This window comes from Simochromis diagramma, unplaced genomic scaffold (genome assembly GCF_900408965.1).
Source record: "Simochromis diagramma unplaced genomic scaffold, fSimDia1.1 OVJJ01000781.1, whole genome shotgun sequence".
Classification (NCBI taxonomy): domain Eukaryota; kingdom Metazoa; phylum Chordata; class Actinopteri; order Cichliformes; family Cichlidae; genus Simochromis; species Simochromis diagramma.
In genome coordinates this window covers 871,486-891,013 of record NW_024386832.1, presented here as the reverse complement: position 1 = coordinate 891,013, position 19,528 = coordinate 871,486, and the positions used below count along the sequence as shown (strand labels likewise).

General features: G+C 40.3%; 1 protein-coding gene across 1 annotated transcript in view; it reads left to right on the top strand.

The window, feature by feature from the left end:
• galnt9 (polypeptide N-acetylgalactosaminyltransferase 9) overlaps window positions 1-19,528 on the top strand; it is a 95,783-nt gene that overhangs the window by 9,606 nt on the left and 66,649 nt on the right. The window contains 2 exon segments of the mRNA XM_040028474.1: window positions 4,246-4,426; window positions 16,289-16,455. Of these exon segments, the coding sequence (XP_039884408.1) occupies window positions 4,246-4,426; window positions 16,289-16,455 (348 nt within the window).

The following is a 19,528-nucleotide window of genomic DNA, read 5'->3' as shown; positions in this document are numbered from 1 at the left end:
CCACTCATGCTCTTAAATCATTTATTAAAAATGGGGTCATCTTTGAATTTGAGACTCTTTCTTGTAAAGGCCACATCGGAATCATTCTGAAGGTTGTTAGATAATTTATAACTGTTGTGGCTCTTACTGTATCATGTCAGATGGTTTTGGACAAACCATTGAGGGTTGAGAGGAAAGAGCTCAGAGACGGATACAAGCTGGGACACAATGAGACTGAAACCGGTGCATGTCGTCGCAGATGAGCCACATTGCGCTGATCCTTTGGATGGGAGTGAGGCCTGAGAGGGAGAAGCAGATGCTGGGCTGTAATTGCCTCAAAGTAAAGTTGTGAAAGTGCAACGGCGCTGCTTGAAGGGCTACTACCACTTTAGAAACAGTGAATGGGAGAGAAGCTCACGGAAAATGTGAAATAAATTTTTTTTATGCTGGAATATTAGTTTTCATTCCCTAGAGTTTCACATTGTGTTGTGAGCTTTTAGTCATTGTCCTTTTTTCCTTTTTTTGACCAGAATACAAGAGCCTACTAGCTGGATGCTTTTATACAAAGTACCCCGCAGGATCATGTGTACATACATTTTTAACTTGTGTAGCTGCTGTGGCAGGAGAGCTTTTAGTCCTCACAATGTTGGTACCATGCTCTACCCACAGACAAACAGTCTAGGTATTTCTTTCAGATAAGCTTTCTATCTGAAAGCAGTCCATTTTTGGAAAGAAAATTTGCTGTGCAATAGAAGTATGTGGCTTTTGCCCTTGATAAATGTATGCATATTCAAGTGATTACTTCCAAACCAATTTTACACGAATAGACTCCAAACTCTAGAAAACCTGATGAATGAATCAATGCCAGTGAAAGCTATTTTATTATATGAAGTCATCTCTGGAGCAACATCAAAACAGCAGCAAAATTTAAAAAGAAAATCTTCAATAAAGATATTAAAGCTTGTTGCGGTACAGTTTACATGTCAGCAATCCAACCTTTTGCTAAAACGCTAAAAGACAGACAGCGGCGGATCAGATTTTAAGGTCTCATCCCATAAAGGAACCTTCAATCAGACCGAGGCAGCTGTAGACAGGAGGGAAGCAAAAAATAACGCAGTGACCAGAAAACAAAGCTGGCAGGAGTTGTCCTGCTTCCAAGACACACGCAGAGACAGAGAGGCCCTCCAGACTTGAGACTCTGGCTCTGGAGGCTATCTGTGTTATTGTGTGACACAGGCAGCTATGACAGATGGCTTGTCCGTGACGTGAACCCCACCCATACTTGTCAAAATGCCACCACATTGGCTGGTGTCGGGCATGCTAAATCCCTCTCGTGGGAGAAGCCAGTTTCCAACCATTCAGCTCCAATTACAAATCTTCAGTCGCACCCGAGGATTTGAGGCCATCCAAATATGGTGATTACTCCTCAGTTCCTGGAGGGGGTGAAGCTGAGAGCTGAGCTCTTCATCGGTATGCGCTGTTTGCTTACTGTCTGTGTGTCCATCTGTTGATACGGAGAACAGACGCAGCTCGATTATTCTGTGGAGGCCACAGTGGAAGCTTGGCTCGCATAACAATTATCTGACATTATCCCACAGTTTCATGGAATTTTAAATAGTCAAACAATAGTGAAGGCTGGCACGGACGCATGACAACATGTCCTTATAACAGTTTCTTTGTAGTTTAGACACTGCACAAAAATTATTTTTGGAGGGTGGGTGCTGTTAATGGGGGCATTTTGATTTTCCCATGGCAAAGACTTATATTGTATTTCTCCCCAGAAAAACACTGAATATAAAAATCGCTATTTTACAAACATGGAGATTGCTTGCACCATAAAAATTGCAGTGTTTGTAAGCCTATAAATGAGGACAACAATTATGTCCTCATATTAAGATTTTATTTTCCTGTGATGTCATCAAAGCATTACTATGTGCAATTAAACGTACAGTGCAGAGTTCTCCAACCTGATGACAGATTTTCAGCAGAGCCAAAATGCTTCTAGTAATGGCTAAAGTGGAAATAAAGCTGGCTCAGGGCAGCTGCTTGTGACCCAGGAGGGTTTGGATTTTCAAAAGTCAGAAACTCGGTCCCCACCTCAGTATTTTACAGTACTGTGGAGGTCTGAACATGCACTTTTTCCCCCCCTCAGCCGAGATGTCACTTTTGACACCTCACAGCATTTTTCTCCATCCCTTTCTGAAAATGTCAGTGTCACAGCACCAAAGCGACGGCTCGTTAAACACAGTCATGAGTCATTTTAATAAGAGCAGAAGGGCGGTTTGAGTCCGGCGCTGAATTTAGCTGTGTTAGACCGAAGGAGCATACTGTAACACGATTGAGGCTGAGCGAGAATGGGCTCCCATTCACTGCTAAGCACGCAGCCAGGCAATCTGGCCACTCTTTGGGCTCTTTGTGAGATAAAAGGACCTGCATGGAACAAGCGCTGTTTGAATAACCACTCCACGGTCGTGGTACTGCTGCACACATGCTCCCAGAATGCTTCTATAATTAGCTGAATAGAGCCATTAGGTGTTCAGTGCAACATCTGGTGTGGCCTTGTTGAATCAAAGGTTTCTGAAAGAATCCGTCATTTTAAATCTACAAGAACAAACTAAGACTTCAAGACAGTGAAGTTGTGTGTGATCAAATCAGAATATTGTTTATACAAATTGATTTTGTTTTACATCTATGCTACCACCAGCTGTTCAGCTGATTCACACATATATAAAATCATGCATACAGTCATTTGACACATGCTAGCAAAGCCGCGAGCTACCACGTGTGTTCTCTAAGCAAATTAAAAATAGTACAATGAAAACAAATGCTTATGTGATGCGTTTGCAGCAGTCCACACACATTCCACATCGGAGATTAACCTCAGCTTTATACCGGATGCAATGTCAGGCTGAAGATGGAAACTGAGTGCAACAGCTTGACAACAACTCCACGGTGATCATGCCAGATTTGAGTTTGTTCCAGATTGTTTTTTGCCGATATTTCAGTAGGATTGCAAGATTTTTTTTCTTCCTGTGAAGGTTTTGCTTCGGTTATTTCTCGTATCATTTCAGATAACTGGTATCAACCTCAGACAGAGTTATTAATTAGTCTGCCATCTTTGTGATCTTAATTAAAAGGAAACCTTCTTTGAGTTCTCATGCAATATGGGGAGGAAAAGGAATGCTTCTGAAGTCTGAAAACCGCAGACTAGTGCAATGGTTTGCAAGAAGCGTGAAAACCATTGATAGTTTATAATAACTGAAAAGAAATCCCAGAACTCTAAGATGTGAGGGGTTTAAAGACACACGAATTTGGTCAAATTAACACTATTGAAAGTCCTGCTGTTTTAAAAAGCAAAGAAACAAGTATCTGAAAGTGATTTGCCGACTGCGTTTCTCACTGGAGTCTCAAGGAGGTCTCGATGAAGATCCTCCAAAGTCTGATCCATCTCTGTTGTCATGATTTTTTTTAAAGTTGTTTATGATGTGGTGCTGATGTTTTTAAAGCGCATCCTGCATATTTATCTGGAGCATATTGTGTTTTGGATGTTGTTAAAAAGGCATCCACACAATAATTAGATCCAGGGAGAGTTATTCACAAAATTCTAAACTCTATCTGTTGTCTCTGTAGTAGTAATTTTAGGTTTTTATTTATTTATTTTGTTGTCTGTCAAACACTGAATCGAGAGCTTTTTAACAATAAAAGGAGGAACATTTTAATCTGAATGTACAAACAAAAAGACAACGCACATCTAGCTTTGTAATACGGAGCTTTGATTTGATGACATCAAAGTGATATGCATTAATAAAATGGTAACCCGTACAAAACGCATGTGTAACCCAGGTAAAACTATGATCATTATCCTTCTCAGTGTGGGTTTCAGAGAGTTTTTCCTTTCACACTTGATTAACCACTGACAGTTTCATGCCTGCTGTTCCATATGTGACCTAAAGTTGTGTATAAATTCTGTCTGGTGTCTGTTGTAGAGTTGGCCGTTCTGCCACGGTGTCTCTCAGCTTCAGCTCTTCTTTGCTCTTCCCTGTGACGGTGTGTCGGTGTGGGTGTTTTGCAGCTTCTTCATTGACAGACACTGTAATGGTACCCTATGGATTCCTGGGTCTCAGAGCTGCTGTGCACCGGTTTCTTCACACTGCTAGGCAATGTCAATCACCTGCCCCCTCTTCTCACCTCTCTATGTCTGCTCTGTGTTGGAATTCATGGCTACATCTGTATAATTGTCTGTCGCATGTGTTATTTTCTTGGCAGGTTTAGCAAAGCCCATGGGGCTGGTAGAAGGGCCCGGAGGCCTCGGCCAGGGGGGAGCTGCTGCCACTCTGGGAGAAGATAGCCGCGATGCCGAGAGGAAGTACGAGGAGTATGGCTACAATGCTCAGCTCAGTGATCGTATCTCCCTGGACAGGAGCATCCCAGACTACAGGCCTAAGAAGTATGTCTGCCTGTGTTTCTGCTCATTTTATGTCATGTACATTCTTCTTCCAGCTACAGCTCTACACCTGTTTCTTTCCCCCTGTGGCTGGCTCTGTAGCCTTCAAAAAAAGACTTGTTTTAGGTTTGGTTGGCTTTATTTTTTTTACTGCATGAAATGTAAGGCAGAACTTACATTACCATTGAGTGCACTGTGCATTTATCCTCGTCCACTTCTTTTATTTATTTATTTATGTTTTGCTTATCCTCTGCGACATTTACTGTGCAAAGTTGAAACAGACCACCATGCAACTAGTGTTAGAATTGATAAACTGTACAAATATAGCCTGAGCCTGAGGATTAGTGGATTTTGCAAGAGCTTCTTGCAGGTTCAGGTGAGGTCAAAAGTGCAGGGAACAGTCATGTCTTTGTAATACTTTCTTCAAGTCAGAAAGTCACATGTGGATGTGTTCTTACTTTTACATATTTTCTTTTTCATGCATGCAGCAGTAAAACGAATAGCGGCCATATGAGTTGACTCAGCTTCTGGGTGCAGGCCTCCACTGTTTTAGATGTTTTTGAATAGACAGCTTTGTGTCAGCAGTATTTCTGTGTAGCATGTCTTTAAGCTAAGGGTTTAAAAGCTCACAGTGTACACTACAGCCTCCAGGCTCACTCTGTCCCGAACATCAAAAATTTAAACACCTCAGAAAGAAGCAGTCTTAGGCTAAGTTGTAGCATTTCCACATATTAAATACTGACCCCCTGGATCTTCACCTTAGCTGATGTTTTTCCTGTTTTGTGTCTTTTTTTCCTGCCATAAACTGGTATTGGTCTGTGCTGTTCAGGGACCCAGGTGCAGCAACCTTTAGCATGTTTGCTTTTGAGAGCAATTTAACTGTAAATGTATATTAGCCATATAATAGCTCTGTAGATTACACAGATTTTATATATAGTCATGCAATAGACTGGCAAACTGTCCAGGGTGTACCACACCTCTCGAGCACCTCTGAAGCAGAAGAAAATGGATGGATGCATAGAGTCTGTGGAAGCTAGCAATGAGGTAACAGATCATTATATATGAACTAGCCGAACTTAACTAAGCCTCTATAGCGCGCTGTTATATAGTTTTAGCTGATATTTTTTTAGATTGATAGATGTAGCAGTGCTGTACATTTTTCTTTTTTTTTTGGTTTTCTGACGTTATATAATCTTTGATGTCAATTAGCTAGCTGACGTAACATCTAACGAACTCAAGCTACCAAATCGTCTTTTTAGTGTATGCCTGGACATTATGTTTTGTTGTTACACCTGGAAAAATGGCACATTGATCATTTCACTGGAGTCAAAAGAATTTGGACCATTTTTAACTTTCAGTAGTTTCTCAGTGATTGCTTAATATTAGGAATTGAAGGAGGTTTTGGAAAGAAACTAGCTAATCACGTCAAGATAAAAAGCCAATTCCACTGCCAGCATGCACGTATAAGCTTAAGGTGAGACGCAGCATGTTCCATCAAAGTGTACTATTATGTATTTTTAGGACTTCTTCCACAAGACACTGGACCCTCTGTACTTAGTACCTGCTGTAGGCGAGTTGAGGAGGTGTCATGTAGGCCAGAAACTGTCTCATGCCAGTTTTCATATTAAATAGAAAACTGCGAATGTCATTCTTGTAAATTTAATGGCAACCAGCGGGAGAAATTCCTGTGGTTTATATCATTAATTTTGCACTGACTGCACTGAATGTCCTATTAGCACATGGCATGTAGTAAACTTGCCCCGAATTTAAATGAGGAGCCTCATAATCCAGCTACTTTTGTTTCCTAATAATATATAATATAATTTTGCAAAAAAGTACATTTCTACTGTATTTATGGGAAGTGACATGAAAGCACATTGCTAGACATGCCTAATATGACAGGAAGTGCAATAAGATGAAAGCAACATTTGAGCTGTTTTAATGTTAAAATGTAGATTTTATTTTCTTTGCAAAGGAAACCCAGCTGACACCCAACAAAGAGCCTTAATTTTCCTTTTTTGAAGTTATAGTTTATATTTAGAAAGTGAATTATAGTTGTGAAACAATAGGAGGTGGAGGAGATGGCTTGGGTTTTGGGGGATAATCGGGGCTGTCAGTGGTGTTGATATCAGACAATGTCAAAGAACAATGGTGACAGGCGGAAACACAGAGAGGAAATTTGACAGCCCAGAGAGGATTTTAGTGTGGATAGCTAATGATTTCATCCATGCTGCTTTGTTTTAAGTTCTTTTTCACACCCAGAAAAATTAGACAAGAGAGGAGTGGGAAGGAGGAGATTGGGTTAAAAAGAGCTTTTTAATTAATAACGTTAGCTAGGACAGCCTCTGGAATAGAGAGGTTTTACGAAAGGTTTTGTTTTTTTTAATTAAAAGGGTTGGCTGGTTGTTGGAGGCTGAAAGATAAAAAAAAAAGTGTGTGTGTGTGTGTGGATGGTTTGGTTTCCAGTTTCAAATGATGCTGCCTTTATTAGTGTTAGTATTCAATTCAATTCAATTTTATTTATATAGTGCGAAATCACAACAAAAGTCACCTCAAGGCGCTTCATAGATACAGAGAACAACCCAACAATCATATGACCCCCTATTCAGATGCTTATTGGTGTTTGGATTTTGTGCTACTTCCATCATGGACCAGATTCTGACAGCTTGTCTTCCTCCGCTTTCCTCTTTCTCTACCTGTGTTTATGTGTCCTTATATAAATGCATGTATTTTCACAATTCTTCACCCTCATATACCCACATACACAAAGACATTCTCAGACTCCAAAAATAAATACACAATGTCAAACTAGATACAGCTTTTGTCATTTTTTTTTTATTTTAGAAACTGCATGAAAATCAATGCAGTGGAAAGTGAATGCAGTTTTTTTTTCCTTTTCTGTTTATGTCACTGAAGTCGCACTTTGGAGAACAATAGAAACATCAAAGCGGTGCTCTGAGCATGTGAAAGAATTGTTTGGAGGGATAAAATATTGCGTGTGCAATCAACACAACACTGCAACAGCCAGCATTGTTGTGGCACTAGTGATTGTGGATTTCTTTGCTGCCTTCACACGTTGTCTTTCTAGTGTTTTTGTCCAGAAGTTTTCAGCTTTTTTAAGGCTCGTACAAAGCCTTTGAGGAGATTTCTGCCTCGGACTACACAGCTGCTGCTTTAGAGCAGGGACCTTGTTCTAGTCCCCCTTTTAAAGTGATGTGACACCAAAGCTAATCTAGAGCTGGATGTATGACTAAGACTTCAGTTGCTGTAATGTACACTAAATCTAATGAACTTATATAAGCAGTGACCTGGAGAACATTGTATACATCAACCCACAAATCAGAAAGTAGTAGGTACTTATTGTTTCTCTGCAGCGTGTGATTACAGTTTATTAAATTAAATTAAAATCATTAACATCTCGCAACTATCACGTGTTAATATTATGATAAAAGACTTTTTGCCTCATGTTTCTACCTGGTAATTGTTACTCGTTGTTGAAGGTTGAGTTGCAGTTTAATGATGCAATAATTATGATAATGAATAATGCTGAATCTTTTTTTTTTACTGCATTTGCAGCTCCTGAGCTTGTTTTAGGATCAGAGGACAGAACCTATGAAGCAGTAAAGTTTGGCGTGCTTTGGGTCTTTTTGTGACAGAAATTACATTTTCAGCAAAACTGTCTAAACACTGACACACATATCACTTCTTTTGACTGTATTAGTAACATGACATATGGTTAGCCATACAGTGTGTCAGTCACCTGTCACAACCAATAGAAGCATGCCTTGAATCATACCAGTGGTAGACTATATAGATCAAATGTTAGGAAATACTGTATGGGAATAATATTCATGTATCTGTTTCATTTCTGTTTGGTTACAGATTCAAAAACAATATACATTAGGTTGATTAAAATAGAGTAAAAAATACAAGATTTTCACTTTTATAGATGCAATAAATACGTTTCAAGGGTCTCCTGTCTTAAAGTACAACACATTGTAACCTCATCTTTGTATGCTCCCTACATGGACTCTGTGGTTGTGTAACCACTTCACCTTCTTTTCGCTGACCATACTTATAATCAGTGTTGGTCAAGTTACTTGAAAAAAGTAATCAGTAACTAATTACCGATTACTTCCCCCCAAAAAGTAATCCTGTTATTTTACTGATTATCTATTTTCAAAAGTAGTTACTTAGTTACTTTTTAAAAACACGATTTACAACCTGAGTAGGTGATAAAGCGATAGATCTTTCAGCCCAATTCTACTTTTTCTACATAATCCATCATACGAAATGTAATCAAATGGAAAAGTCTCTTTTTAAAACTTGTTTTATTAGTTTTAACCTTTTAACTTTATGCATTAAGCAAAAATTTAATTATATGCAACATTCTCTGACTGGAAGAAATTTGTTTAATATTTAAACCTATTTTCTGCACATTCCAGCACATAATTTTTTTTGTGTTTACACTCAGTCTTTCAAATAGATGCAAGTAAAACACAGCAGAAAATAAATCACATGAAAGACTCAGCGGTCCTGTTGCTCTATTTTCACCTGTAAAGCAGGAGTGGGGTAGGCGGAGGTTTACCCTGGTGCAGGTGTGCGGCAGCGGTCAGTGGAAGAATCCGCGAGTTTCTCTGTGAGTTTCCCATTACGTCGTAGCTACTCGGTGCTTGCTTGGAAGTTTAGGGGTTTTTTTTCCACTTTAAAAAGAAGTTTTCTTCCCACGCACAGCGGACACTAATGTTTTTGTCACTTTTTATGGAATCAAACTCAAAGTAAGGTCAGTACTTCCACGCTTTAAACGCTGCACGCTCATACTCTCTCCCACAATCGATATGTGATCCATTGTTGATCTGCACACAGCTGTTGTCACGAACGTCGCACTCGCTTATGTCATTGTCATGAGACATTCTCGCAAAAAAATCACGGTTTTAGTAACGCAGTAACGCAGCGTTCCTACGGGAAAGTAACGGTAATCTAATTACCGTTTTTGCAATAGTAATCCCTTACTTCACTCGTTACCTGACAAAAAGTAATCAAATTACAGTAACCCATCTCTGCTTATAATGGTTGCTTTTGTGAACTGTCTCAATGAATATAATTATGTGCTGTGATAACTTGATTGAATAAATGACCTGTTAGGTTGTTGTTTTTTTAAAGGGAGACACTCTCAGCACCCACTGGCTCTGTTCCACTTGTGAAGACGTATTGCTTCAATCACCAGTTTTCTCAAACTTGATCATGAACAAAATTTATAAATGCATGAAGGTCTTCATCTTAGTTAACTTGTAGTCTGTGTATCTTATTGAGAGACAGTTATATTGATTGACATTATGATGATGATCTGCAGTTTACTGAAAGAGATAAACATAAAGACCGCTTCCTCGAGGCCTTTCTAGTTCCAACCTCTACTACACCCATTGTCTGATCTATTATCTCTGTGATTCTCAAATCCCCTTTCAAATTATCTATTGTTATGGAAAGTTATACATTTTTACACTGAGAAATTATTAAATTAAAATGTAAAATTAAATCCACATTGGACCACAGCTTGTACTGTAGTGTGTGCAGTGCAGCTTTGCTGACACATTTTCTCCCCCAACATAATATTGCTGAAGGAACTGCTTGCTTCTGGTCTTTTTCCCTCCCAGGTCCACTTGGTGGAATATTTTGTTTCACTCGTTCTTCTCGATTAAACTTGCTCACTAACAAAACACAATTCTTATACAGCAAATGAGAGGTGTTGATTAAGCCTAGGAAGTTGAACAGATCTGTTTGTCAGATTGACAAAGTTTGTAAGTTTGTCTGTTTCAGAGAGTTTAGTGATTGCTGCATCAGGAAAGCTCACAGAAATTTATTGGAAGGTTCAGGTATAAAAACCTATTAAAGAAAGGACCACTGGCTTCCTGCTTTAGGTGGCTGCACCAGCCTTGTACGGTGTGCAAGAGAGTTACATATTTCTGATTTCTAATTCAGATTCAGTAATTATATTCTGCCGGCAAAAGGTGACTGCCGCAGTACCGAAGTGAGGTTAAATGCAGGAACCAGGCACCTCCTGTCTAATGGGCTTTTAATTGAGCAGAAGCCATTGAGCAGAGAGGACTTTGATGACTACAGGGAAGCAAAGTCCATCACCATAACCAAAAGAATCGACACATTTCCAAGCCTTCTCTTTTTAAACCCGCCTGTCGACAGCAAAACCAATTCATAATAATACAGCAGCGTTTGTGTCTCTCACAAAAACCTGTAATCCCCGCTCGCCACCTGCTAGTCTGTATTTCTTCTCTCTGCCCTTCTTTCTGCAAGTGACATTCTTAACTGAAATACCAAAGGACTTAAGTAGGCTCTATTTTATGTGACTTTGTACCTGCCATTCGCTGTCCTTGGGAGGCTTAAGTATAACAGCTCATTGGGCTGTGGAGAACAAAGCGATAAAGGCAGACAAGCTAGAGAGATTACTGATGCCCAGAAAACAAACAAACAAACATACATATATATATATATATATATATATATATATATATATATATATATATACCCTCCTGTTATACGTGAGGATTTTTATTCAATTACTCCGAATCTCACCTCTATCTTTACTGTCACTTTGCTGATTTGATTTCTGTTTTGTCAAAATAGCCGTTAAAACTAAAACCGTATCGAAGCGTAATGCGTGCCCTTCTTCCCTGAGGACCCCACATCTTGCGTTTGCCCGCCTGTGGGAGGGTGATAACCAGCAAGGGAGGCTGAAGAAACAGGCTTACCTCATCTCCTAAGCGTCTGATACTGCAGAATGGGATCATAAGGTCTCCGCGGTGCAGAAGCTCCTGCTGCAAATTGATGCTCTTTCCAGTGTTACAGTTTATCGCCCGGATGGCGGGTGGGGGTCGGCGTGAGTGGAGCGTTGGTGGGGGGCAGAAAAATGACAAAGCAAACTATTATCTTTCAGGGAGGAGTGTTCGCAGATTGGAAAGTTGCTTTGGTGTTGCCTGCAATGCGCGGGTTATGGGAGGTTAATGTGAAATTACACAGCAAATAAGAGCGGCCAGCGGGGAAAAAGTCAGATGGAGTGGCTGGGGCTGCAGGCCGCTGGAGAAGGAGAAAAGGGGGAGGTGTGATAGGAATACATCTTAATCTGGCACTCTGTTTCTGTCAAAGCTTGTTCCGGGTCAAATTATGAGAGCTGGCCAGTGAGCTCAGTCCCATTACTAACAGATGAGTCGATCGCTCATCCTGTTACGGCTTTACAAGGCTTCCCCGCTACTCTAGACAGGTACAAATTTAAGGTTGAGCGATGCCCTAAATTGGATCCAGTAACTAGGGCAATGGAACTACAATATCACTTTACGATGTCGACACTGAAATCCACTCTCGCACCACGTCTCTACTAGAAGCAGCCATGCTGCCCGTGACATTTTCAAGATCACTCTGGTAATGTTCATTAAACACAATCTCTGCACTGCATATATGACTGGCAGGGGTGAAATATACATTACTTTGTTTTGCAAATTTGTCATGCTTTAATTGTGTCTCTGCAAAGGAGAGCTGCGGCGCAAAAGAACCCTCCTCAAACTCACTGCCAGATTTGTCCTTGTATTTATAGACCTGGCAGGGCAGACTGAGAGAGGCAATAGAGAAAGCTGCGAGAGGGAACAAAGGAGTTTCTGAGCACAAATGCACACGGAAGGGCTGCAATGATACAGTGGAGGGGTTATCAATCAAAACGTTCGTGCATTTACTCGCACGCAAAACACAAGAATCTAGCTTAAAGCATAAAAATACACAGAGCGCTTCATCATAAACACTCTCTGTGGCTTGGTTGTCCTTTTATGAGCTCTGCTGTCAAATACATGTAGGCTGTGGAAATGGGTGTGGTTGACAACAGAGCGTGACGTCAAGCTTTACAAGTCAAGAGAAGCAAACATGAACAGCTAGAAGCTTCAGCTGGCTATAAATCCTGTGAATAAAAAGAAATCAGTATTGAAAAACATCTCATAAAGACTACAGTTGCTTCTCAAATAAACCCAGATTAAAAAAGAGAAATCCAACATCATGCCGGCCAATTCATTTTGGTTTTTTTCTTCGTTTTCACTGGTTGTTTGGTTTAGTTTTTATCACTAAAAACGACTCTGTTATGTTCAGGAAAAGTCGTTTCGAAATGCTTCTTCCCAACAATAATCCTGCACAAATTGCACTCAACAGTATCCTGTCCATTTATATGTCACGCCCAGCAGCATCCACATGTGACAGTTTGGGAGTGAGTTACCCATCTTTATGCATATCTCTGTTTTTGACATAAGGCTAGTCTTATTCTATGTTTGTCCCTTATTTCTTTCTTATTTCTACACATATCAGCCAGAATATTAGAAGCTGATATTGTGTAGGCAGCCAAAACAGCCGTGACACATGAGGGAATTGACTGGGACCTCATGGGGTATCCTGTTGTGTCTGTCACTGGGAAATTGACAGTGAATAGGGCTTGTTCCAGCGCATCCAGTGAAAGCATGATTGGACTGGGATCTGGGGAGTTTGGGGAGGCTGGGTCAAAACCCTTGAGCTTTCTGATGTGTTCAAGGAACAGAGCTAAAGCGCGGTGATGGTGTCGCTGCTGAAATGTTTAGGTGGGTGTTAGGTAGGTGTCACATGAATGATGAGTTTGCCAAGCTGGACATTCTAGCAAGATAGTTAACATTCATAAAACGTCTGTTTTTTAATGCCGTGGCTGAACAGTTTATGTGTCCAGTGATAGCACATGCGATATTTTGCATTTAGACCTCAGACTTCAGTTCAAACTTGCAGTTTAAAGTTGAGAGGCATTAAAAAGTTAAACTTTTTCCAAAATTTATATTCGCTATGCTAAGATGTGATACGGAGAGCATGCAACAGATATGCAAAGTAAAAATGCAAAGTGGATGAAGGTAAATAGAAGACGACCTTTCAGAAATGCTTTTTTATATTTTTATTTATTTATTTATTTTAGAGAGATATGGAAAGCATTTACTATATAACTTCACAAGTAAATAAGATGCCATCTGCTGTGCCATCCCACATATTTGCTACTTCTTCCTTTGCCAGTTCTCATTGTTAAAAGGTGAGAAATTTCTTCACTCTCGTGCAAACACGCACACAAACACACACACACACACACAGACACTCAGTGGCTGTGCAGTGAGCACCAGGAGTCTTCCACTGGGTGGAACAAGGATGTAACTATAGCACCATGCAGGGCTCCATCTGCTATGTGGCCATCCCTCTGTGGCCTGACCCCACGGATGCTGCTGAGTCAAAGTGACATTCTGGTTCACAGGGGTATTAGAAAGCCGAGCACCAGCAGAGAGGTAGCTCACAGCAAGAGTGGACGAGCAGCAGACATACCTTTTTTTTCTTCACTTTTTTTGTCCTGACTGACAAAATGTCAGTCAGGACAACTAGAGCCAATAGAAAATTGTTATTTCCTTTTCAGTAAGTTATATTTGGATCTAGTGGGAAGAGCAGGCCGTAACCAGCTTACAGATAAGACAGGTAAACAACTTAAATAGTGCACCCTAGATGAGGTCTAATTGGATGCGTCAGCTGAGCCATCGGCTAATGTGAGCTGGCACTAAGATCGGCTGATCTGGGAGGTCCCAGCATTTGTGGCCTGTCGTAATATGTCTGACTACATGACTATAGAGATAACTGAAAATATCACCGCTCTCATTACTGTTTTTACGACTAAGGATGATGTCAGCAGCGTTGGCGCCTCTCCGTCTTCGTATTTAGCAAAACACTTTAAAGGCTGAGAAGGATTTGCTGAAGCTAAATGGGAATCATAGTTTTGTTTACCCTGTAGTTCATTTCTATCAATATTCAGACGCAGAACAGTACTACAAGTGTTTCCTGCTCTTGTAAATAATTCAGCCACAGCAGTTATAATAGCCACCTCATTATCCCTGCATAATGAATTAGGGACGTGGAAACATGGGGAAATAAAAGCAGATGTGAGTGAAATGTGTTTGTCAGGCATTGAATTCTGAGCCTAATTGGGGCCGTGTGGAGGGGGTGGGGGGGTGGCAATCGCAAGATGCTGACTGGGTGTATTCACAGTTGCCATAGGAATCATTTAAGTGCTTCTGTCCGGTTAACACTGTTATTTCTTACTGCAAACTCGCAGTGCGTCTTTCAGAGAATACTGTATTTTCTGGAAATGACAGGGACGTTTGCCAGACTTGAAAACAACTATTATTAGCCGAGGAGAGTCTCAGCATCGTGACAGAATGTGTGAACTTAGAACAAGTGACGCTAGTGCACAGATCATTTTAATAATTGGGTCAGTCTCGGTAGCGGCACGATGTAGGACTCTAATCACAGATGTACAAAAGGGGTTGCTGTGGAGTCTGTGTGAGGAGGAGGCAGAAAGTTGAAAATGGATAGGGAGGGCTCCGCGGTTATGAAGGATGAAAGGAGGCTGAATGGGAGAGGGAGGAGGACACCGAACATATCAGCAGCCTTTCTACTGCAGGAACCATGAGCAGACACCCTGATTGGCCCTGTAAGCCTTTTTCTGTGCAGTATAAGATCGGTCTGACTCACACAGTGATGTAATCATTTTGTGACAGGTGCAACCCTGCATTCATTTTATGTTATTTCTTTTTTCTCCACCTCTGTGGCAGATGGTATTATGTTTGAATGAGCAGCAGTCTGTTTTTCTTTATCTTAGTTCCAATATTTAGCTTTTCCCCCCTTTTTTTCAAAATGGCACATGTTCCAAGTCAAAGCAATCAACATTGAGGTTTTCAGGGACTCTCAGAAGTGCCCACTCCAGAGTGGGTCCTTTTATTTTCCCTGAAAACGGACGTCAAAGACTTTGTTAAATTGTCTAATCGTTGTTTCGCTCAGTATTTCTAGCATTTGTATCTCAGTTTTGTGTATGTTGTTTTTGAATCTGATTTGGTCCTACATTTGAGAAGAACACAGAATAGCAATCTTTATTATTGAGTCTTTATTATTCATGTATTTGGCTTCTTCACATTCAGCACGCACTCTCCCATTACGCACAACGGAGATAAAACGCAGTCAGTTTGACTTTTGGCTGCCTGCTTCTACTAGGATATGTTGTCTTCACCGTACCATTAGCACTGAAAGGATACTATAACAACAAACGTTACCCTCCATGTCACCAAAGTCATACTTACAGTTTCTGGTAGGCTGGCTGTGCTGTGTGTTTTTCCATGTGGTCTCTTTGTTATCTTTAGTTTCTTTTCTTTTGCAGATGAAAACTGGGTCATTTGTAAATTAAAATATTTATTATTCCTCTGCCTTTGAGATAAATAGTTGTGCATCGGAGAGAAATATAAGTGTTTGCACTATGAAAATTCCTCTTTTACAGAGCATTTGACTCACTCAAGGGAAAAACTTCTTTTTTAAATCCAACCAGCAGAAGCAAACAATGAGCCCGATGTTAACACATTCAACTCACGAACATCTCTGATATGAACATTTTAGCCTTTGATATGGTTGTAACTCATGACTTTGTCCTTGCTTACCTGAACACCTAAAAGGACCAGAGCCATTATTAATACCACGAGTTACTCCTGTGATGTCCCTGCTACAACATTTCAGTGTCAGCTTCAGCCTTCCTGAAGGTCACAACACGACCCCTGAGATGGCTCCACAATTTTCAAACTTAGCAAACCTTTCCTTGCTGTAGACTCACATTAACATACATGTATAAAACTCACAATCTACCTTACAGCAAGCAACCGCTTCTTGAATATACTCTGTCTTCTCTAATATAGTCATATTAATCCTTTGAAGGAAAAATGCAATTAATAAAGTCAGCGTAGGTTTAATATCGGTGAATAATTCTTGCATTTCTTTTATCAGGTGTAAGCAGATGACGTACCCAGAGGACCTTCCTCAGATCTCAGTAGTCTTTATCTTTGTGAATGAGGCTCTGTCAGTGATCCTGCGCTCCGTCCACAGTGTGGTCAATCACACACCGGCACACCTGCTGAAGGAGATCATCTTGGTAGATGACAACAGTGACAGTGGTAAGACCTTTCACGGTTTTATTAATATAATATCTTATATTGGTTTTAATTCTCTTAAAAAATACCAGTATAGTTGTTTTTCTGTTGAGGTCAGTCTTTGTTCTTTAACATTAACTGATGGCTTTAATTGAAATCTAGCCAGTTACAGTATTTCCTTATTGCAACATGTTTTTGTTTTTTGTATCAGGATCCTATCTCTAAGTTTATTCTCGGACAGGGAATTAAAAAAAAAAATCTTATGGTTTGCTTATTCAGTTGAGACAGCCACTTTATTTATCTCTGGCTGTCTTCTCTCATGGAACAGCGTGACGTTTTTAAATTCATGTCTGAATTGTTGGTCTGTTTATGCTACGGTATATTTGAGTATTTTCTTATGTGTTCCTGTACCACACTTTTCTGAGTTTTTTATGTCTGTTTGGGTTTGTGAGTAACGGTTGAGGTGATGGCGAACCCCTGAGGGTAAACACTTGAGCACCAGGTTTTAAAATAGCATAAAAAAAGTGGGGGGAGCAGGGATGGATTTGTCTCATCTACACTGCCGTGTACTACTGTCTCCATGGCGATGTGGGCAAATCCTTCAGTGGTCTCCACTCCTCGGTGCCCACAGCAGCTGATGATGCTTAGCTTCATCTCCCCAAAGCTTTCCTGTTTGGAGAGCGAGTCACAATGAACTAGATTCCAGACCACGCTTGGCCCTTCTTCACTTGGCACTGAGTAGCAAGCCTGCCTCCCTCAGGCTGGCAGAAGAAAAGGACGCATAAATAACATACTAAAAGAAGGCAAACCAGGAGTCACCACTGGCACATTTCCATTCCCCACTAAGCCTCTAACTGCCGACCATTAAAAAGGGAGGCTTTAAAAGTCAGCGAACAGAGAGAATGGAGTCTGACCTCATGTCTCATTATATCGGCTTGACTGTAGTAGTAAACAAAACCTCTCCAGTGACTTCGTCGGTGGATTATTTTCAAACGAGGAACAGTTGTTATTATTTAGTAGTACGAAAGCTCGGGCTAATTGGGTTGGCATGTGTTCTGCAGTCATTTCCCTTTGAAATATACTTGGCTTCCTGTCTGTTTTATTCTTTCCTGCTTTTTAGACTATGTATCTCGCCTTCATAGTGTTCACCTATGTCTTGTTTCCTACTAGCTGCTCAGTCACACTACAGTAAAGATAGGACAGCAACCTCCATCCAGCTAGAAGCAATTGGTGGCTGCCCCGTGATTCAATTGAATATTTTTGCATTTAGCAAGTGATTGCAAGTAATTACGATAACCAACTGGGTGCCCAGTGTATGCACATGCAAAGTCCTCAACCTCTGGGCGACTAATAGGGGTGGATTTAAAAAAATCGATTTCCCAATTTGACTCGATTTTAGTTTGAACAAAGCAATTGTGATTCATCAAATCCTGAATCGATTTTGAAATCTAAAAGTATTTTGCCAGAAATGCCAGAATCTCAGCTTCAAGCTCAGAAAAAAACTATTTTATCAACTGCCAAACAGCTAAAACAGCAAATGATTAAAGAGCAGGTAAACGCATGCCGCAAAAAGATATAAACACAAAGCGCGACCCGACGACACGCACACGTACATGCTGTCGGTGCTGAAAGACGATGTCTCACAGATTCTGTAGCTGCAGGTTTCGTCACTCTCCAACCCAAATTCATCAAAGACAAGAAAGCCTCATTTTAAAATTATGCTAAATTGCAAAACGCTTAGCTGTGTCTCTAATCAAACCTCTGTAACTTTGCTCGGCTTCACTTCAGCAGCATTAGGTAATGTTCATATGTTGATTCGTGGTTTTCCTCAGTTTTTGTTCTACTGCAGAATATTTTTAAGGCGGTTATCTGCCATAGAAAGCCAGGCCAGAAAAATCTTCATGTTTTCTGTTTTTTTATCTTCAGTTACTTTGACACAAAGGCACCTGCTGTGATGCTCAAACCTATGGTGAAGTCTCACGAGTGTCAGCTTTGTTTCTATATATCCATATAAAATATGGATATGTAATGATAAATGATCACAATGATAATATTTTTGACTGTCTGAGTCGAAATTGAATCGATTGAATCGAATCGGAACCTTGTGAATCAGAATTGAATCAGTGACGATACCCAGCCTGGTAACCACTTTTAATTGCAAAGGGATTGTGCAGGTCGCCTGCACATAATTGCAGTCCAATTTATAGAGGAAGAGAGATTGCCAGAAAATTTCAATAAATCCAAGTCAGCTGTGCCAAGCGTCTCTGTGTTTCTTTGCAGTAGGGGACTCAGCTCTGCTGGCTGTATTCTGGTCATTTTCTCATGCATCTTAGGTTTTCCAGCACAGATCTTTTCCTGATTTATTATAGCTTATTACTACATTATTATAAACAGCTGCAAGTAGTTGCCAACTTGACTACATTCAATTGCAAACTGATGGCCCTGGTAGCAGGTTTTTGTCACCATCTTGAAGTGCCAAAGTTGTTCTGAACACTGCGAGTGTTGGTGAATGGTCACAGACCTGGTCAACATCTTCAAAGCAGCCATTTCAAAGGCACCGATAATGCAAGTTCTGGTCATGTCACAGTCTCCACTTGCTGTTTTGTTTATTAATGCGATTGTTTCTGGTCCAGTACCTGCCTGTGCTAGCTGTCTCTTCTTTAAGGTTCTCATTCAAAGAGTGTAGGACACATTAATGCAGCCAGTCAGTCAGCAGCATTTGCAAAACAAATACATAATTAGGTTGCATTTCTAAGTACATGGCTACGTGTAGAACGCCTTCAAAAATCTAATTTTGAAGCAATTACCTAAAGAAAAAGGAAAAAAAAGGAAAAAAGAGGGAATCAATTATGTATTTGTGAAGTAATAAAATCTGGGTTTACAATGTTTTTATCCATTCGTAATCACTCGTTTTGACTGATAAAAGCATTGCATGGATTCAACATTACATTTCCCTTCAGTCCTGTAGTTTTACCAGTATTCAACTCACTCTTTTGATTTTATCTTCATCTTTATTGCGTTTTGGTCCATGTGCACGGTTCAGCAAAAAAAGTAATGAATGCTGGCTCAAACATAAAGTAGCAAAACATAAAGCCGG